This window comes from Ranitomeya variabilis, chromosome 6 (assembly GCF_051348905.1).
Source record: "Ranitomeya variabilis isolate aRanVar5 chromosome 6, aRanVar5.hap1, whole genome shotgun sequence".
Lineage (NCBI taxonomy): Eukaryota > Metazoa > Chordata > Amphibia > Anura > Dendrobatidae > Ranitomeya > Ranitomeya variabilis.
In genome coordinates, this window is record NC_135237.1 from 431,599,793 (window position 1) to 431,622,399 (window position 22,607).

General features: G+C 45.8%; 1 protein-coding gene across 1 annotated transcript in view; it reads right to left on the reverse strand.

The window, feature by feature from the left end:
* KCTD1 (potassium channel tetramerization domain containing 1) overlaps positions 1-22,260 on the reverse strand; it is a 155,500-nt gene extending 133,240 nt beyond the window's left edge. Inside the window, exon 1 of the mRNA XM_077270389.1 lies at positions 22,153-22,260. Within this exon, the coding sequence (XP_077126504.1) occupies positions 22,153-22,161 (9 nt within the window). The 5' untranslated portion in view covers positions 22,162-22,260. The remainder of the gene's footprint in view (positions 1-22,152) is intronic.
* Positions 22,261-22,607: the final 347 nt, after the last annotated feature.

A 22,607-nucleotide genomic window follows, 5' to 3' on the forward strand; every position in this document is an offset into this window, starting at 1 on the left:
TAGACACCCCCTGGACCAGACCACCTCGCAGGTGAGTATAATAAAAGTTATTTTTCCTCTCTGAAGAGTCAAAAGCTCAAATGGACAACCATTGTCAAAAAGTACAACCATGGGATTTGGAAGTAACGGCGGGCGGATCCTTTTCTTTTCAGTCGAGAGCCAATGAACATAAAACAGCTGACAGGACATTTTTTTTTTATTTTTTAAAAAGAATGTTACAGAAATGTAGTTTGGGCTTAATGAACCTCTGTCTTTCTTCAACCTTATCAGTTCTGTAATTATCTGTGTCTTGTACAGCAGTTCACCTTTTTGGCTCGTTCAGATGAGAGTAAATTCTAAAAGATAAAGCACACGGACAATTTTCCATGAAAATTGAAAAAAATGAAAATTGAAAATGAAAAAAAGCAAAAAAAATGCAGCATCCACTACTGTGGTTCTTTTTACAGACCAGATTATTGTATGCAATGGACGGCAGCTCAGCCTCCCGTCCCCAATGCAGACGAGCATAAGTAGCTGCACACAGAGCCAGTTAAGTCGGTAATACTTGTCATCTGAACCCAGCCATATATAAATTAATGATGCATTGCTTTCATAAAAACCTTGAAGAGGACTCTCAAAGGTTATGTGCACACAGAGTTTTTTTTAGAGGATTTTGGAGCAGAAATTCTCAAAATCCTCCCCCCCAAAAAAAAGGATCAACAATTTGCATTTTCTGCTCCAAAAACCCAGTAAAAAGACTCAATGTGCACAGAGTTGAAAGAGAATTTTTTTCTCTCCTCACTAGGTTACACTCACGGTAGAATCTTGCACTATGTACTATATATACACCGAATTAGGAAACCAGGAAAAGAGTTTTAGGCAAAACATTATTATCTTATCTGGATGAAAGCAAGCACTTAAAATATCAGTACTAGTGATGAGCGAGTATACTCGTTGCTCGGGTTTTCCGGAGCACGCTCTGGTGATCTCCAAGTATTTGTTAGTGTTCGGAGATTACGTTTTAATCGCCGCAGCTGAATGATTTACAGCTACTAGCCAGCCTGAGTACATGTGAGGATTCCCTAGCAACCAGGCAACCCCCACATGTACTCAGGCTGGGTAGTAGCTGTAAATCATTCAGCTGAGGCGATGAAAACGTAATCTCCGAACACTAACAACTACTCGGAGATCACCTGAGCGTGCTCCGGAAAACCCGAGCAACGAGTACACTCGCTCATCACTAATCAGTACATTTTATAAAACCCAAAGGGAAGAACATATTCTTCAGATAAAAAAGTTCTATGGAATTGTGATCAATAAAATAAGAACCTGAGTGTCCAGAAATGCAACTGTGACTGCATATTGGACATTGAGCCAGAGCACAGTATTACAGCTGCTCCTTCTCTAGCAGACCCAATCCTTCTGTACATTAGGGTATGTGCAATCCGTAAACACTGCGGGTTGGATGCTGAGTACTTGTGCAGCGTTCAACTCACAGCTTCCAGCTGTTGCAGCATAGTGGATGGGATTTCAAGAAATTCCATGCCCACTATGCGTCCAGAGACGCCTGCGTCTTACCCGTGGAGATGGACATGCAGTGCATCTCTCCAGACCATAACATGTCTGTTTCTCTTGCGGAGATGTGTGTCTCCGCAAGAGAAATTTCACCCATACAATCTATTGGACGTGAATAAATTATTTAAAAAAACGGCATGGGGTTTACCCCATTTTTGACAACCAGCCTTGCTAAAGCTCACAGATGGGGGCTGGTATCCTCAGGCTGGTAAGGGGCCATTGATATAGTCCCCCCCAGCCTACCCAGCCTAAAAACAGCAGCCCGCAGCTGCCCAGAAAAGGCACATCTATTAGATGCGCCCTTTCTGGTGCTTTGCCTGGCTCTTCCCACTTGCCCTGTAGTGGTGGCAAGTGGGGTTAATATTTGTGGGGTTGATATCACCTTTGTATTGACAGGTAAAATCAAGCCCCAAGCTTAGTAATGGAGAGGTGTCTATAAGACACCTCGCCAGTACTAATCCTATAGTTATATGTTAAATAAAGACACAGCCAAAATCCTTTAATTGAAAAAATGACAGACTTCTTTATTAATCTCGATTAAACCATACTTACTGCAATGCCTAATTCCACCAAAGCCCTCAATCTCCTGTAATAAAAGTAAAATAAAAAAACAATATACCATACCTGTCCGTCCTTCTACCCCATGCTGTAATCCATGTAAAAAGGATTAACGCGATCACCCAGGCCCAGCGTCTTTGATCATCTATCCACCCCTGGTGTGCTAGCCAACTGCTAATTTATCGCAAACCGGCTCCCACAATCCCTTTCACCTGATCCTCTACTCAGTCCTATAAATTTAGAAGCATTCTAAGGGGTGCATGCGTGTGGGGTCTGGCACACGTCCCCCTGCAGCAAAGTACACCTGCATCTATGTATACAGAGGCTGCAGTTATTTCAACGGCAGTTAGTCACGGCAGGAGTCAGGACCCCACACTGTCTCTTTTGGGTTTGTCTGCAGAGTAAGCACTTCTTATTACTTGGACTTAGCTTTTCTTTTAACCCATCTTACTCCTTCACCATGTTTACATATGCCCTTACAGTGTTTGATCCACTAATCCTCACTCTCCTTCGCTATCCCCAAACCCCAGCACTTTCTAAACAAATAATCATCTCCCCTTCCCTCTTACCTACCCACCTGAACTCTTCTGCCGACCTACTCCTCAACCTCAGATCTCTCCTAATAAAACATAAAACAAGCCGGCCACTCTCTTTCTCCCACCTGCTCTCCCTCTCTCTGCTTCTCCTCACTGCTGGCGACATGTCTCCCAATCCTGGACCCCCACAGCTAATACTTCCCATTAATTCCCATCCTACCACTTCCTATCTAATACAAACTACTGCAATCTCTCCAACATAAAACCCGTGCCCCTGACGCCCACCCCCCTGGAATGCCCGCTCCATCTGCAATAAGCTTCATGTGATTCATGACCTCTTTCTCTCTCGGAATCTTGCCTTTTTCAGCCTCACAGAAACATGGCTGACACCCTCTGACACTGCCTCCCCTGCTGCGCTGTGTTACGGCGACCTCCATTTCACCCACACTCCTCGCCCCAGCAACAGACACGGTGGAGGAGTGGGTTTTCTCCTTTCTTCTAACTGCACCTTTCACCCAATCCCACCTCTTCCCTCCCTTATCCTCCCCTCTTTTGAAGTCCACTCTGTCCGCATATACTCTCCCTCCAACCTTCAAGTGGCCGTCATATACCGACCTCCGGGCCTGACCACTGCCTTTATTGACCAATTCTCTACCTGGCTTCTTCACTTTCTTTCCACTGACATCCACACTATCATCATGGGTGACTTCAACATCCCTACTGAAACCCTTCAGTCAACAGCCTCCAAACTCCTGTCCCTTACTTCATCTTTTGGACTTGCTCAGTGGTCCTCCTCAGTCACACAGACAGACATACATTAGACCTGGTCTTCACCTGTCTCTGCTCTCTATCTAACTTCACCACCTCCCCTCTCACTCTGTCCAACCACCATCTACTCACTTTCTCATCACTGTCCTCACCTGTCACCCATGTCCAGCACCATTCACACCCCTGCAGAAACCTCGCACACCTAGACACCTAACCGCTCTCTGACTCTATTCTACCACTGGCATCCATACCCTCACTCCACGACACAGACAGTGCTACTGCTTTCTACAATGCCACTCTCGCATGAGCTATTGATGCGGTCGCCCCTCTCGTTCATGGCAGAGTGCGATGTATCAAAAGACACCCAAGATGGTGAAGCACCATATTATGGGTGTCAGGTCCGGGCATTCCTACATGAACAGTTCCCTGGAAAGTGGAATGTTTGTCATTGGCCAGTTGAATGGCCATCAAGGTCTCCTGATCTGAGCCCCTTAGACTTTTATCTTTGGGGTCATCTAAAGGCAATTGTCTATGCTGTGAAGACACAATATGTGCAGCATCTGAAACCATGGATACTGGATGCCTGTGCTAGCATTTCTTCTGCGGTGTTGCTATCAGTGTGTCAAGAGTGGGAGAAGAGGGTTGCATTGACAATCCAACACAATAGGCAGCACTTTGAATACATTTTATAAGTGGTCATGAACTTGTAAATAACTCATGAAAGAATAAAGTTACATTAAAACTAAGCATACCATTGATTTTCTTGTGAAATTCTCAATAAGCTTGATGTGTCACATGACCCTCTTCCCATTGAAAAAAATAAAGTTGGATCCAAAGTGGCCAACTTCAAAATGGCCGCCATGGTCACCACCCATCTTGAAAAGTTTGCCCCCTACCATATACTAATGTGCCACAAACAGGAAGTTGATATCACCAACCATTCCCATTTTATTTAGGTGTATCCATATAAATGGCCCACCCTGTAGAATAATACACTTCCCATAGTGCTCCATACAGTAAAATGCACACCATAGTCCTCCATATAGCACAATGCAGCTCCCACAGGAGTATAATGCAGCTCCCGCAGGAGTATAATTCAACCCCTGCAGGAGTATAATGCAGCAACCACAGGAGTATAATGAAGCCCCCACAGGAATATAATAAAGCCCCCTTGGGAGTATAATGCAGCCCACGTAAGAGTAAAATTCAATCCCAATGGAGTATAATACAACCCCATAGGAGTATAAAGCAGCCCCATAGAGTATAATGCAGCCCCATAGAGTATAATGCGCCCCACAGAGTATACTGCAGCACCACAGAGTATATTACAGCCCCGCTAATAGTTTAATGCAGCCCCATTGCGTATAATGCAGATGCACCTTAGGCATGTAATGCAGCCCCTATAGTTCTCCAGTATTATGGCCACCATGTACACACTGATTTAAAAAATAAACAGCTACAATATTCAACTCTCCTTGTTCCCCACTGCAGCGCTTCTTCTCCACTGTCCAGCACAATGTGGTGCGTCATCGCGTCCGCTGCATCAGTGTCAGAGGGAGATAATGGGAGAGGGAGTGTCAAGTGACACTCTCTCCTCCATCACTGCTTTCAACTGTATCAGTTGAATATGCAATGCGGGGGGGGGGGTGCTGGCATCGGGCCCCTATGACTCACGGGCCCCATAATGACTGCATGGTGTGATGAGATTAACGGCACATGCCACTGAGCCTGGGTTAGTGGGGGCCCTAGGCAGATGCCTAGCCTGCCTGCCGCTATTGCTAGCCCTGCTCTCACTAACACCTGTGTTGAGTGCTTAGCTCACTCTGCAGTAGTGGCTTTTATGAAAAATACTGTAACTCCTTAACAATCACGATACACTTATTAACGGCGGCAGTTAAGAGTACTTATTCCTCAGCTCCGCTTTTTAACAGTGCTGAGAAATAAGGGTATAGTGCCCCCCAGTGTTGGAAAATCTCAGCTGCCAGAGGTACCCTAAAGAGCATGATCAGGGCCAGTTTTTACGGTCCCCTGTCACGTGATCACCATTACTTAGCGAATAACAGTGATCACAAAAAAAGTCTATTTACAATTCAGTGCTCTCTCCTCTGATATGATCTAGTATATCAGCGAAGAGAGAAATGGGGTCCCCAAAGCCCCCCGGTACTTCCACCAGACCCTCCTGCTCTGTACCCCAGCCCTCCATGTCATCTTCTTGGAAAAAAATGTTGGGCGCATGTGCAGTGCACCAGCCAAGATCTGCCAGCCAGTAGCCGGCAACAATAGGGAATCTTTCCTATCCGTTTCCGTTTGATAACTGTGATAGACCTTATCACAGTGATCAAAATAAAAAAAAATAGTAAATCAAACCTCACTTTTATCACCCCTTAGTTAGATAAAAATTATAAAATATATATTTTTTACTTTTTTTCAGTTAAGGTTGGGGTTAGAGTTAGGCCATGTTCACACTTTGCGGTTTTTACCGCGGAACCGCGGCGATTTTGATGCTGCGGGTCCGCAGCAGTTTCCATAGCGTTTCCATTTACATGTAAACCCTATGGAAACCGCAAACCGCTGTGCACATGCTGCGGGAAAAACCGTGCAGAAACGCAGCAGTTTAAAACCCGCAGCATGTCACTTCTTTGTGCAGAATCGCTGCGATTCTGCACCCATAGGAATACATTGAACCGCTTACTTCCCGCATGGGGCTGTGCCCACGTTGCGGGAAGTAAGCGGCTAATGTGCGGGTGGTACCCGGGGTGGAGGAGAGGAGACTCTCCTCCAGGCCCTGGGAACCATATTTGGGGTAAAAAAAAGAATAAAAATAAAAAATCATGTTATACTCACCTCTCAGCGCTGCACGCGGCCGGCCGGTCAGAGTTGCTGTGCGAACAGGACCTGCGGTGACGTCGCGGTCACATGACCGTGATGACGCCGCGGTCACATGACCGTGACGTCACGAAGGTCCTTCTCGGCACAGCATCTTTGGAACCGGACCGCCGGGTGCAGCGCCGAGGATATCCGGACATCGGAGGGTGAGTATAACCAATTTTTATTATTTTTAACATTACTATTGATGCTGCATATTGCTGCATATGCAGCATCAATAGTATAGGAGTAATCCCGCAGCGGAAATCGCAAAACAAACCGCGATAAATCTGCAGGGATAACCGCAGCGGTTTTGCCCTGCAGATTTATCAATTCCGCTGCGGGAGAACCCCGCAGAGGGACGCCGCAAAGTGTGAACATGGCCTTAGGGTTCTGTTAAGGTTAAGGTCGTGACTAGGGTTGTGTTAGGGTTAGAGTTGTGGTAGGGATCGAATTAGATTTGGGAGGGTTTCAAAAGTTAAAAAAGTACCTGTGGATAAAATCCTTGAGGGGTGTGGTTTCCAAAATGGGGTCACTTGTGGGGTGTTTCCACTGTTTATGCACATCTGGGGCTCTCCAAACGCGACATGGAGTCTGCTCTCCATTCGAGCCAATTTTGCGTTCAAAAAGGCAAATGGTGCTCCTTTCCTTCTGAGCCCTGCTGTACACCCAAACAGTACGTTTCCCCCAAATATGGGGTATCTGCCTACTCAGGAGAAATTGCACAACAAATTTTGTGGTCCATTTTCTTTTGTTACCCTTGTGAAAATAAAAAGGCTTGAGTCTAAAGTAATTTTTTTGTGAAAAAAGTTAAATGTTCATTTTTTTCCTTCCATATTGCTTCAGTTATCGTGAAGCAACTGAAAGGTTAATAAACTTCTTGAATGTGGTTTTGAACACCTTGAGAGGTGCAGATTTTAGAATGGTGTCACTTTTGGATATTTTATGTCATATTGACCTCTCAAAGTCACTTAAAATGTAATGTGGTCCTTCAAAAAATGGTTTGGTAAATGATGGAAAAATGAGAAATCGCTGGTCAACTTTTAACACTTCTTAACAACAACAAAATGTTTCCAAAATTCTGCTGATGTAACGTAAACATGTGGGAAATTTTATTTATTAACTAATTTGTGAGATAAAGCCCTATGATTTAAGGGAAAAAAATAAAAGTTTGAAAATTGTATTGTAAATTGTATTGTAAAGTCGTATCGAAGAAATTGTATCACTATCATAAAGTACCGTATGTCATGAAAAAATAATCTCAGCATCAACGGGATACGTTGAAGCGTTCCAGAGATATAAACACATAAAGAGACACTGGTCAGAATTGTAAAATTTGGCTTGGTCATTAAGGTCAAAATTGACTTTGTCACTAAGGGGTTAACCTTTTCTTGCAAAAGCATGTTTTCACCTTCCTGACCAGACCAACTTTTTCAATTCTGACCAGTGTCACTTCATGTGGTAATAACTCTGGAACACTTAAATGTATTCAGTGATTCTGAGGCAGTTTTTCGTGACATATTGTACTTCATGTAAGTGGTAAATTTAGATTGATTTTTTTTTTGTGGTTAGTTTTGAAAATATTGCAAGTTTGGTGAAAATTTTGCAATTTTCAAACTTTTAATTTTTAAGCCCTTAAACTAGATAGTTATAGCACACAAAATAGTTCTTAAATAACAGTTACCACATGTCTACTTTACATCAAAAATTTGGAGCCAAACATAATTTTAGCCTTAAAAATTTAATTAATCTTTCTTCATTGCCCAATGGTATAAATTTCTGTAAGGCACATGTGGCGTCAACATGCTCAATGCACCCCTAAATGAATTCACTGAGAGGTATAGTTTGTAAAATGGGTCACTTATGGGTGGTTTCTGCTGTTCTGACACCCAATAGGGTCGGCCGTTTTGACATGGTACACTCAAACCATTCCAGCTAAATCTGAACTCCAATATGGCGCTTCTTCCCTTTTGAGCTTTGCACTGTGCCTCAAAATTAGTTTTCGACCACATGTGGGTACCAGTGTTCTGAGGAGAAATTGCCCAACAAATTTTATGGTCCATCTTCCTCCTGTTACCCTTGGGAAAATTAAAATTTTTTGGGAAAACCAACATTTTTATGAGGAAAATGTATTTTTTCATGTTCACAGTTCTACGTTATAAACTTCTGTGAAGCACCTGGAAGTTCAAAGTACTTACCATAAGTCTAGATAAATTCCTTGATGGGTCATTTCCAAAATGTCGTCACTTGTGGGGGGTTTCCACTTTTAAGGCACATCAGGGGCGCACTACTAATTGGGTGCACAGCAGGGCTCGGAAGGAAAGGAGAGCCAACTGAATTCAGGAGCACAGACTGTAACAGATGGATGATGCCATGTCATATTTGAAGAGACCCTGACATGCTAAAACAGAGAAAGCCCCACAAGTGACCCCATTTTTGGAAAATATACTTCTTGAGGTATTAAAGGGAACCTGTCACCACGTTTTTGGAAGATGGGATAAAAATAGCGTTAAATAGGGGCAGAGGTGGGCGTTACATTAGTGTGTGTGTTATGCGTTTATTACCCACCTAAGTTGCCGAAATAACTTTGCAAAGTCTCCGTTTTCGCCTGTCAATCAGGCTGGTCAGGTCACATGGGCGTGGTGTCTTCCCCCAGATTTGGCGTAGTTTTCCGTTGGTGGCGTAGTGGTGTGCGCATGCCCAAAGTCCGGAATCCTCTTCCAGGGGATTTAAAATAGCGCGGTGTTCGTTATTGCATTGGTGATCGGTGGGCGCGGCCATCTTCCTTTGGCCGCGCGTGCGCAGAAGCGGCGCTCTGCTGGCCGCGGCTTCAGGAAAATGGCCGCGGGATGCCGCGCGTGCGCAGATGGATATCGCGGCGGCCATTTTCCTGAAGCCGCGGCCAGCAGAGCGCCGCTTCTGCGCACGCGCGGCCAAAGGAAGATGGCCGCGCCCACCGATCACCAATGCAATAACGAACACCGCGCTATTTTAAATCCCCTGGAAGAGGATTCCGGACTTTGGGCATGCGCACACCACTACGCCACCAACGGAAAACTACGCCAAATCTGGGGGAAGACAACGCCCATGCGACCTGACCAGCCTGATTGACAGGCGAAAACGGAGACTTTGCAAAGTTATTTCGGCAACTTAGGTGGGTAATAAACGCATAACAAACACACTAATGTAATGCCCACCTCTGCCCCTATTTAACGCTATTTTTATCCCATCTTCCAAAAACGTGGTGACAGGTTCCCTTTAATCTAGTGGTGTAGTGAGCATTTTTACCCTAAGTATAACATTGGGCTGAATTAATGGAAATTTGACACTAAACTACTCACCAAAAACTACGGTAATTGTAAAAATATAGCCTTAAGGTCTTTGTGACTACTTTATGCTTCATTTGGATAGCATATACTTGGTGACAGATTCTCATTTAGGCTATCTTCACACTTTTTTTTGTTTGACATTACACATCATGTGTGGTATACATGGTGACTGCCACATTTATTTTAGAATGCCATGATCAGTAAGGTGAAAAATGCAACAAACACACAAAAAAGCAGTGCTCAATATCAAATCTATTTTCTTTACAAAAGGTTTTCAAAAAGTTAGATTTTTTTTGACAGAAACGTGGCTAAATAGCTAAAAAAAATAGACTATGCATGTTGCGATTTTGAAAAAAAGACATCATCATAAAAAAAGGAAATGGGGAAAAAAAGCAACCAAAAAACCCAAAACACTTTGTCACGTTTTCTTAAAAGTGTAAAAAGCTATGGATGTTGATTTGCGAAAAATAAAGCAGTATTATTTTTTTAGCCAAAAAATGCCAGAGACATAGAAAACACTACTAAAATCATGGGTGTGTGAAGGTACCAAGAAAAAGTCTATTTGTATCAGTGTCAAAGAAGCCAAATGAAATTGACAGAGTAAAACAAGAAACCGAACGTGAGTTGGTGAATGCTTTTTATAGACAGTGGGGAAGATTTATTAATACTGTCCTAAGTTTAGACAGCCTTAAACTAGACGAGACAGGCAGAAGCGGAGCCAAATTTATCACAGTGGTGCAGGCAACCTGGGTGATAAATGTGGCATGTCTTATTATACATGTTTTTTCTTCCTGATGCCACCTCTCGGTTTGGCTCAGTTCACACCCACATTCTGCACCAAGCGAATGGATATTATATGCCCGTATAAATATGGCACATTTCAGGACTCCTTTTGGCTATTTTCTTTATTATTCTTTCTTCAAAACTGTTTATTAAGGTCTCAACCAGAGGTGTATTTTTTCTAGTACGTTTTCTATCCATTTTTGTTTTTCCCAAAGCAGAACCAGTTCCTATTGTAATCTACAGTAGGTTGTTGTGAATTTGGATTCTGGGCTCCCCCGGTGGCTACTGGTGGAATTGAACGTGACATCATCTTCCCTGTTCACCTGTTCTGATTAGATCTGGGTGTCGCTATATAACCTGGCTTCTCTGTTAGATGCTTGCCGGTCAACAATGTTATCAGAAGCCTCTCTGTGCTTGTTCCTGCTCCCAGACATCTACTAGATAAGTTGGACATTCGTCCATGTTTTGTTTTTGTATTTTGGTTCCAGTTCACAGCTGCAGTTTCGTTACTGTGTCTGGAAAGCTCTTGTTGATCAGGAATTGCCACTCTGGTATTATGAGTTAATGCCAGAGTCCTAAAGTAATTTCTGGATGTGTTTTGTTAGGGTTTTCTACTGACCATGAAAGTATGCTTTCTGTCTTCTGCTATCTAGAAAGCTGACCTCAAATTTGCTAAAACTATTTTCCTGCTGCGTTTGTTATTTCTTCTAAAATCACCGCCAATATATGTGGGGGGCCTCTGTCTCCTTTTTTTGGGCATTTCTCTAGAGGTGAGTCAGGTCTTATATTTCCCTCTGCTAGCATTATTTAGTTCTCCGGCCGGCGCTGGGCATATAGGGATAAAAAGTAGGACATGCTACCTGGCTACTTCTAGATGATGCGGTAGGTTTAGTTCATGGTCAGTATAGTTACATCTTCCAAGAGCTTGTTCCTATAGAGGCTTATGCTAGTTCTCTGGCCATGGAGATCATGACAGTTTGACCGGCCCACTAAAGGGTTAAAATCCTTGGCTGAGAAAGGAGAGAAATAAGAAGTCTGCTGAGAGTTTTTTTTTTTTTTTTTTTTTTTTTTCTCTGTGCTCTTAATTGGATCACTTGCCAGTCTGTCTATGCTGCAGTCTTTCTTTTTTTTTTCTCTCCTTATAATCTTTGAATGGCTTTGTGTTCACCTGTTAATAATGGATCTTCAGAGTGTAACTGCAGGTTTGAATAATCTCACCACGAAAGTACAAAATTTGCAAGATTTTATTATTCATGCTCCGGTATCTGAGCCGAGAATTCCTTTGCCGGAATTCTTCTCAGGGAATAGATCTAGCTTTCAGAATTTTAGAAATAATTGTAAGCTATTTTTGTCCCTGAAATCTCGTTCTGCTGGAGACCCTGCACAGCAGGTTGGGATTGTGATTTCCTTGCTCCGGGGCGACCCTCAAGACTGGGCTTTTGCATTGGCACCAGGGGATCCTGCGTTGCGCAATGTGGATGCGTTTTTTTTGGCCTTGGGCTTGCTGTATGAGGAACCTCATTTGGAACTTCAGGCAGAAAAAACTTTGATGTCCCTATCGCAGGGGCAAGATGAAGCTGAAATTTACTGCCAAAGATTCCGTAAATGGTCTGTGCTTACTCAGTGGAATGAGTGTGCCTTGGCGGCTACTTTCAGAGAGGGTCTCTCTGATGCCATTAAGGATGTTATGGTGGGGTTCCCTGTGCCTGCGGGTCTGAATGAGTCCATGACAATGGCCATTCAGATCGATAGGCGTCTGCGGGAGCGCAAACCAGTGCACCATCTGGCGGTGTCCACTGAGAAGACGCCAGAAAGCATGCAGTGTGATAGAATTCTGTCCAGAAGCGAGCGGCAGAATTTTAGACGGAAAAATGGGTTGTGTTTCTATTGTGGGGATTCTACTCATGTTATATCAGCATGCTCTAAGCGTACTAAAAAGCTTGATAAATCCGTTTCCATTGGCACTTTACAGTCTAAATTTATTTTGTCTGTGACCCTGATTTGCTCTTTGTCATCTATTACTACTGACGCCTATATCGACTCTGGCGCCGCTTTGAGTCTTATGGATTGGTCCTTTGCCAATCGTTGTGGGTATGATTTAGAGCCTTTGGAAACTCTTATTCCTCTGAAGGGGATTGACTCCACCCCATTGGCTAATAATAAACCACAATACTGGACACAAGTGACTATGTGTATTAATCCGGATCACCAGGAGACTATTCGTTTTCTGGTGCTGTATAATCTACATGATGATTTGGTGCTGGGATTGCCATGGCTGCAGTCTCACAACCCAGTCCTTGACTGGAGAGCTATGTCTGTGTTGAGCTGGGGATGTAAGGGGACTCATGGGGACGTACCTTTGGTTTCCATTTCATCATCTATTCCCTCTGAAATTCCTGAGTTCCTGTCTGATTATCGTGACGTCTTTGAAGAACCCAAGCTGGGTTCACTACCTCCGCACCGTGAGTGCGATTGTGCTATAGATTTAATTCCGGGTAGTAAATACCCAAAGGGTCGTTTATTTAATCTGTCTGTGCCTGAACATACTGCTATGCGAGAATATATAAAGGAGTCCTTGGAAAAGGGACATATTCGTCCATCGTCATCTCCCTTAGGAGCCGGTTTTTTCTTTGTGTCAAAAAAAGACGGCTCTTTGAGACCATGTATTGATTATCGGCTTTTGAATAAAATCACGGTTAAATATCAATACCCATTGCCGTTGCTGACTGATTTGTTTGCTCGCATAAAGGGGGCCAAGTGGTTCTCTAAGATTGATCTCCGTGGGGCGTATAATTTGGTGCGGATCAGGCAGGGGGATGAGTGGAAAACCGCATTTAATACGCCCGAGGGCCACTTTGAGTATTTGGTGATGCCTTTTGGTCTTTCTAATGCCCCTTCAGTCTTCCAGTCCTTTATGCATGATATTTTCCGCGATTTTTTGGATAAATTTATGATAGTGTATCTGGATGATATTCTGATTTTTTCGGATGACTGGGACTCTCATGTCCGGCAAGTTAAGAGGGTTTTTCAGGTTTTGCGGTCTAATTCTCTGTGTGTCAAGGGTTCTAAGTGCGTTTTTGGGGTTCAGAGAATTTCCTTTTTGGGATATATTTTTTCTCCCTCTTCCATTGAGATGGATCCTGTCAAGGTTCAAGCTATTTGTGATTGGACGCAGCCCTCTTCTCTTAAAAGTCTTCAGAAATTTTTGGGCTTTGCCAACTTTTATCGTCGATTTATTTCTGGTTTTTCGGATGTCGTTAAGCCATTGACCGATTTGACTAGACAGGGTGCTGATGTTGCTAATTGGTCCCCTGATGCTGTGGAGGCCTTTCAGGAGCTTAAGCGCTGTTTTTCTTCTGCCCCTGTGTTGCGTCAGCCTGATGTGACTCTTTCTTTTCAGGTTGAGGTCGACGCTTCTGAGATCGGAGCTGGGGCAGTGTTGTCGCAGAAAAGTTCTGACTGCGCCGTGATGAGGCCTTGTGCCTTCTTTTCCCGTAAATTTTCGCCCGCTGAGCGGAATTATGATGTTGGGAATCGGGAGCTTTTGGCCATGAAGTGGGCGTTTGAGGAGTGGCGCCATTGGCTCGAGGGGGCCAGACATCAGGTGGTGGTATTGACTGACCACAAAAATTTGATTTATCTTGAGACCGCCAGGCGCCTGAATCCTAGACAGGCGCGCTGGTCATTATTTTTTTCTCGGTTTAATTTTGTGGTATCGTACCTACCAGGTTCTAAGAATGTTAAGGCGGATGCCCTTTCTAGGAGTTTTGAGCCTGATTCACCTGGCAACTCTGACCCCACAGGTATTCTTAAGGAGGGAGTTATCTTGTCAGCCGTTTCTCCAGACCTGCGGCGGGCCTTGCAGGAGTTTCAGGCGGATAGACCGGATCGTTGTCCGCCTGATAGGCTGTTTGTTCCTGATGATTGGACCAGTAAAGTCATCTCTGAGGTGCATTCTTCTGCGTTGGCAGGTCATCCTGGAATTTTTGGTACCAGGGATTTGGTGGCAAGATCCTTCTGGTGGCCTTCCCTGTCACGAGATGTGCGAGGCTTTGTGCAGTCTTGTGACGTTTGTGCTCGGGCCAAGCCTTGTTGTTCTCGGGCTAGTGGATTATTGTTGCCCTTGCCTATTCCTAAGAGGCCTTGGACACACATCTCGATGGATTTTATTTCAGATCTGCCTGTTTCTCAGAAGATGTCTGTCATCTGGGTGGTGTGTGACCGTTTTTCTAAGATGGTTCATTTGGTTCCCCTGCCCAAATTGCCTTCTTCTTCCGAGTTGGTGCCCCTGTTTTTTCAAAATGTTGTTCGTTTGCATGGTATTCCTGAGAATATCGTTTCTGACAGAGGAACCCAATTTGTGTCTAGATTTTGGCGGGCATTTTGTGCTAGGATGGGCATAGATTTGTCTTTTTCGTCTGCTTTTCACCCTCAGACTAATGGCCAGACCGAGCGGACTAATCAGACCCTGGAGACATATCTGAGGTGTTTTGTGTCTGCTGACCAGGATGATTGGGTTGCTTTTTTGCCATTGGCGGAGTTCGCCCTCAATAATCGGGCCAGCTCTGCCACCTTGGTTTCCCCGTTTTTCTGTAATTCGGGGTTCCATCCTCGATTTTCCTCCGGTCAGATGGAATCCTCGGATTGTCCTGGAGTGGATGCGGTGGTGGAGAGATTGCATCATATCTGGGGGCAGGTGATGGACAATTTAAAGTTGTCCCAGGAGAAGACTCAGCTTTTTGCCAACCGTCACCGTCGTGTTGGTCCTCGGCTTTGTGTTGGAGATTTGGTGTGGTTGTCTTCTCGTTTTGTCCCTATGAGGGTCTCATCTCCTAAGTTTAAGCCTCGGTTCATCGGTCCGTATAAAATATTGGAGATTCTTAACCCTGTTTCCTTCCGTTTGGACCTCCCTGCATCCTTTTCTATTCATAACGTTTTTCATCGGTCGTTATTGCGCAGGTATGAGGCACCGGTTGTGCCTTCCGTTGAGCCTCCTGCTCCGGTGTTGGTTGAGGGTGAGTTGGAGTACGTTGTGGAAAAAATCCTAGACTCCCGTGTTTCCAGACGGAGACTCCAGTATCTGGTCAAGTGGAAGGGATATGGCCAGGAGGATAATTCTTGAGTCACTGCATCTGATGTTCATGCCTCTGATCTGGTTCGTGCCTTTCATAGGGCCCATCCTGATCGCCCTGGTGGTTCTGGTGAGGGTTCGGTGCCCCCTCCTTGAGGGGGGGGTACTGTTGTGAATTTGGATTCTGGGCTCCCCCGGTGGCTACTGGTGGAATTGAACGTGACATCATCTTCCCTGTTCACCTGTTCTGATTAGATCTGGGTGTCGCTATATAACCTGGCTTCTCTGTTAGATGCTTGCCGGTCAACAATGTTATCAGAAGCCTCTCTGTGCTTGTTCCTGCTCCCAGACATCTACTAGATAAGTTGGACATTCGTCCATGTTTTGTTTTTGTATTTTGGTTCCAGTTCACAGCTGCAGTTTCGTTACTGTGTCTGGAAAGCTCTTGTTGATCAGGAATTGCCACTCTGGTATTATGAGTTAATGCCAGAGTCCTAAAGTAATTTCTGGATGTGTTTTGTTAGGGTTTTCTACTGACCATGAAAGTATGCTTTCTGTCTTCTGCTATCTAGAAAGCTGACCTCAAATTTGCTAAAACTATTTTCCTGCTGCGTTTGTTATTTCTTCTAAAATCACCGCCAATATATGTGGGGGGCCTCTGTCTCCTTTTTTTGGGCATTTCTCTAGAGGTGAGTCAGGTCTTATATTTCCCTCTGCTAGCATTATTTAGTTCTCCGGCCGGCGCTGGGCATATAGGGATAAAAAGTAGGACATGCTACCTGGCTACTTCTAGATGATGCGGTAGGTTTAGTTCATGGTCAGTATAGTTACATCTTCCAAGAGCTTGTTCCTATAGAGGCTTATGCTAGTTCTCTGGCCATGGAGATCATGACAGTAGGTGCATGTACAGCTCTCTGTGTCTCCCCCCCGCCAAAAAAAAACCAATTCCCATTCAAAACTACGGGTACGGGTCTTTGAAAAACGCCATCCATGTGTCATCCAAGTGCTGTTGGAATTTTACTGTTAAATGGAGAGGAGAAGCTGGACTGGAAGCAACACTGCTGGTAGAGCTGGACACACGGACCAAAAATGGATGAGAAGCATGACCAGTGTGCTTCTGGTAGAGGTAGACACACGGACCAAAAATGGATGAGAAGTATGACCAGTGTGCTTCTGGTAGAGGTGGACACGCGGACCAAAAATGGATGAGAAGCATGACCAGTGTGCTTCTGGTAGAGGTGGACACACGGACCAAAAATGGATGAGAAGCATGACCAGTGTGCTTCTGGTAGAGGTGGACACGCAGACCAAAAATGGATGAGAGGCATGACCAGTGTGCTTCTGGTAGAGGTGGACACGGACCAAAAATGGATGAGAAGCATGACCAGTGTGCTTCTGGTAGAGGTGGACACACGGACCAAAAATGGATGAGAAGCATGACCAGTGTGCTTCTGGTAGAGGTGGACATGCGGACCAAAAATGGATGAGAAGCATGACCAGTGTGCTTCTGGTAGAGGTGGACACACGGACCAAAAATGGATGAGAAGCATGACCAGTGTGCTTCTGGTAGAGGTGGACACACGGACCAAAAATGGATGAGAAGCATGACCAGTGTGCTTCTGGTAGAGGTGGACACACGGACCAAAAATGGATGAGAAGCATGACCAGTGTGCTTCTGGTAGAGGTGGACACGCGGCCCAAAAATGGATGAGAAACACACTGATGGAAAACAGGCAGTTTTTTCCCATATGAAAAAAAAACAAACAAAAAAACGAATATCTGACTGATACTCAAGACAAATATAGTGTTTAAAACACATCATTCAGCCTGGCAGCTGCCATTATTGCCTGTTTTTGTTTAGAATTTGTAGCAGGGTTCCTTTCTTTTATAGCTTTAATTTACAGTGCTGAGTAGATAGGGTAAGTCCCCAATAGCAAATGAATACCTGCCTGCAGGGGTGACAACTTGACTTTTTATTTTTTCAGGACAGCTTATCAAAAAATCACAGACAGACAATATTATTTACAGACACCTTCGGAAAACCATAATAAATCTTTATGATTATAATTGATCCATGTCTCCTGACACTAATTCTGATAAGACTTCAGCAGTGTTCAATGTAAGCTGTAAAATTATGAAAATTGGAGTCAAAATAATTGTTTAAGTTTCTTCAGCTTAAATTTTTTTTTTTCAATCAGGGCAAAAAAGTGACCCACTTTTTAGGGACTTGACTTGGAATTTCTGGTCTGTTAGTGACCCTACACATAATATAACATAGGCGTACACATAATACACCAGGGTAAGCGCACACATAATACACCATGGTGAGGGTGCACATAATACACCAGGGTAAGCGTGCACATAATATACCAGGGTAAGCGCACACATAATACACCAGGGTAAGCGTGCACATAATACACCATAGTGAGGGTGCACATAATACACCACGGTGAGGGTGCACATAATACACCAGGGTAAGCGTGCACATAATATACCAGGGTAAGCGCACACATAATACACCAGGGTAAGCGTGCACATAATACACCATAGTGAGGGTGCACATAATACACCATGATGAGGGTGCACATAATACACCAGGGTAAGCGCGCACATAATATACCAGGGTAAGCGCACACATAATACACCAGGGTAAGCGTGCACATAATACACCATAGTGAGGGTGCACATAATACACCATGGTGAGGGTGCACATAATACACCAGGGTAAGCGTGCACATAATATACCAGGGTAAGCGCACACATAATACACCAGGGTAAGCGTGCACATAATACACCATAGTGAGGGTGCACATAATACACCATGATGAGGGTGCACATAATACACCAGGGTAAGCGCACACATAATACACCAGGGTAAGCGTGCACATAATACACCATAATGACGGTGCATATAATACACCATGGTGAGGGTGCACATAAAACACCAGGGTAAGCGTGCACATAATATACCAGGGTAAGCGTGCACATAATATACCAGGGTGAGGGTGCACATAATACACCAGGGTAAGCGTGCACATAATATACCAGGGTTGTCGTGCACATAATACACCATGGTGAGGGTGCACATAATACACCAGGGTAAGCGTGCACATAATATACCAGGGTGAGGGTGCACATAATACACCAGGGTAAGCGTGCACATAATATACCAGGGTAAGCGTGCACATAATACACCAGGGTGAGGGTGCACATAATACACCATAGTGAGGGTGCACATAATACACCATGGTGAGGGTGCACATAATACACCAGGGTAAGCGCACACATAATACACCACGGTGAGGGTGCACATAATACACCATGGTGAGGGTGCACATAATACACCAGGGTAAGCGTGCACATAATACACCATAGTGAGGGTGCACATAATACACCAGGGTGAGGGTGCACATAATACACCAGGGTAAGCGTGCACATAATACACCATAGTGAGGCTGCACATATTACACCAGGGTGAGGATGCACATAATACACCAGGGTAAGCATGTACATAATATACCAGGGTAAGCGTGCACATAATACACCATGGTGAGGGTGCACATAATACACCAGGGTAAGCGTGCACATAACACAGCAGGGTAAGCGTGCACATAATACACCATAGTGAGGGTGCACATAATACACCAGGGTAAGCATGCACATAATACACCATAGTGAGGGTGCACATAATACACCAGGGTAAGCGTGCACATAATATACCAGGGTAAGCGTGCACATAATACACCATAGTGAGGGTGCACATAATACACTAGGGTGAGGGTGAACATAATACACCAGGGTAAGCATGCACATAATACACCAGGGTAAGCTTGCACATAACACAGCAGAGTAAGCGTGCACATAATACATTAGGGTAAGCGTGCACATAACACACCAGGGTAAGCGTGCACATAATACACCATGGTGAGGGTGCACATAATATACCAGGGTGAGGGTGCACATAATGCACCAGGGTGAGGGTGCACATTATACACCATGGCGAGGGTGCACATAATACACCAGGGTAAGAGTGCACATAATACACCAGGGTAAGCGTGCACATAACACACCAGGGTAAGCGTGCACATAATACACCATGGTGAGGGTGCACATAATATACCAGGGTGAGGGTGCACATAATGCACCAGGGTGAGGGTGCACATAATACACCAGGGTGAGGGTGCACATAATGCACCAGGGTGAGGGTGCACATAATACACCAGGGTGAGGGTGCACATAATACACCAGGGTGAGGGTGCACATAATACACCAGGGTGAGGGTGCACATAATACACCAGGGTGAGGGTGCACATAATGCACCAGGGTGAGGGTGCACATAATGCACCAGGGTGAGGGTGCACATAATACACCGGGGTGAGGGTGCACATAATACACCACGGTGAGGGTGCACATAATACACCAGGGTGAGGGTGCACATAATACACCACGGTGAGGGTGCACATAATACACCACGGTGAGGGTGCACATAATACACCAGGGTGAGGGTGCACATAATACTCCACGGTGAGGGTGCACATAATACACCGGGGTGAGGGTGCACATAATACACCACGGTGAGGGTGCACATAATACACCAGGGTGAGGGTGCACATAATACACCACGGTGAGGGTGCACATAATACACCAGGGTGAGGGGGGACATAATACACCAGGGTGAGGGTGCACATAATACACCACGGTGAGGGTGCACATAATACACCGGGGTGAGGGTGCACATAATACACCGGGGTGAGGGTGCACATAATGCACCAGGGTGAGGGTGCACATAATGCACCAGGGTGAGGGTGCACATAATACACCGGGGTGAGGGGGCACATAATACACCAGGGTGAGGGTGCACATAATACACCAGGGTGAGGGGGCACATAATACACCAGGGTGAGGGTGCACATAATACACCGGGGTGAGGGGGCACATAATACACCAGGGTGAGGGTGCACATAATACACCGGGGTAAGGGTGCACATAATACACCAGGGTGAGGGTGCACATAATACACCAGGGTGAGGGGGCACATAATACACCGGGGTGAGGGGGCACATAATACACCGGGGTGAGGGTGCACATAATACTCCACGGTGAGGGTGCACATAATACACCGGGGTGAGGGTGCACATAATACACCAGGGTGAGGGGGCACATAATACACCGGGGTGAGGGGGCACATAATACACCAGGGTGAGGGTGCACATAATACACCGGGGTGAGGGTGCACATAATGCACCAGGGTGAGGGTGCACATAATGCACCAGGGTGAGGGTGCACATAATACACCGGGGTGAGGGGGCACATAATACACCAGGGTGAGGGTGCACATAATACACCAGGGTGAGGGGGCACATAATACACCAGGGTGAGGGTGCACATAATACACCGGGGTGAGGGGGCACATAATACACCAGGGTGAGGGTGCACATAATACACCAGGGTGAGGGTGCACATAATACACCAGGGTGAGGGGGCACATAATACACCGGGGTGAGGGGGCACATAATACACCGGGGTGAGGGTGCACATAATACTCCACGGTGAGGGTGCACATAATACACCGGGGTGAGGGTGCACATAATACACCAGGGTGAGGGGGCACATAATACACCGGGGTGAGGGGGCACATAATACACCGGGGTGAGGGTGCACATAATACTCCACGGTGAGGGTGCACATAATACTCCACGGTGAGGGTGCACATAATACACCGGGGTGAGGGTGCACATAATACACCGGGGTGAGGGTGCACATAATGCATCACCAGAACATACAAGCACTAACAGTCCTCTACGTCCTCACTGATGATGATGGACAGTTACTGGGAACAGAGGGCTGCAGACAATAAGTGGATGTGCACCAGTGACAGATTCCATCAGTAATCAGGTATTGTCACTGTCACATTCTCCATGTTTCCACAATACTCATTATTTACAGTACAACTCACTAATATTATTCTTCCCCTTCATTAACCCCTGGGCTTCCACAACTTGCACCCAGATGCCAGGCAGCCAGGGCAAAGCTATCATCCATCTCCCAGCAGACAAGTAGCCACCGCCCTCTAGCGTCCCCCGGCGGTAACTACACCGTCTTTCATCACAACCCTGGGCTCCAGTCTCTTCTGGCGTGAAAGGTAATAATGAGTGTGGTTAACCCCTTCCAGGAGGACGGCTGCGCATCATCGCATCACCCGGCAAGTGCTGCACGGCCACAACAGCCATCAGCCTGCCTGCAGAAGAGGAAATCTCCTTCCATGCCCCCGGGGCAAATCTGCAGCGCCACAATGGCGTCTTTCACCCAGAGAGAGAGCCCAAGCTTTAGGTGAGCAGAGAGCAGCGATGTGCCCGGTGATGTAGGGTGGGTCACTATGGCCAGTGCACGGCGTGCAGGCTGCGCTGCCAGGGACCCCATTAGCACCCAGCTAGGGCGACCCCCATAGTCAGTGCCAGCAGTGGGCTCCTCTATGGCTGCGCACCCAGCACATGCACAGCGTTAGCACTGGCGCCCAGCGCTGCCTCCTTATCTCCCAGTGAGTGCATCTAGGAAGTGGTGATGATGAAAGGCAGGGGAGAAAGGATTCTCCAGGAACCTGGCACATGCGTAAAAGCAAGTTGCGCCCTAAAGTCCCCAGCCATCCCCTCCATAGCGCAGAATAGGGGCTGGGACCGTCAGCGCTTACCTGGAACATGGAGCGCGCCAGTGTGTCCCCTCTGCCCGGATTGCGCCCCCTTTTTTGTGGCTCTTGCTCCTGATTTCTTCCAGCGATCTGCTCTGCTCGCTACACCAGAGACAAATGCAATCGCTTGGCTGAGGTAGACGGAGCCGACACAGAGAATGGTGGCTCCAGGGCAATGAAACCCCTCAAGGCAAGGATCAGGATACAATTAGCTCCTGCCTCTACCTCCAGTCTCAATCAATCTGCAGAAGAAAAGATGAAATGAAATGAGCCTGGCTCCGAGTCCTAGCCCCCCTCAGCACACATGGAGGGGACTCGGCTCTACACAGAGACCGTGCACTGGGGCGGATTGGGCACAGGGTCTGTGCGGAAACACAGCGAAGCTCCAGCCTCCAACTTGCTTCTTACTCTCCCCTTGCACAGAAAAGCTGATTTTAATCGTTGTGATTAGTTTTGAT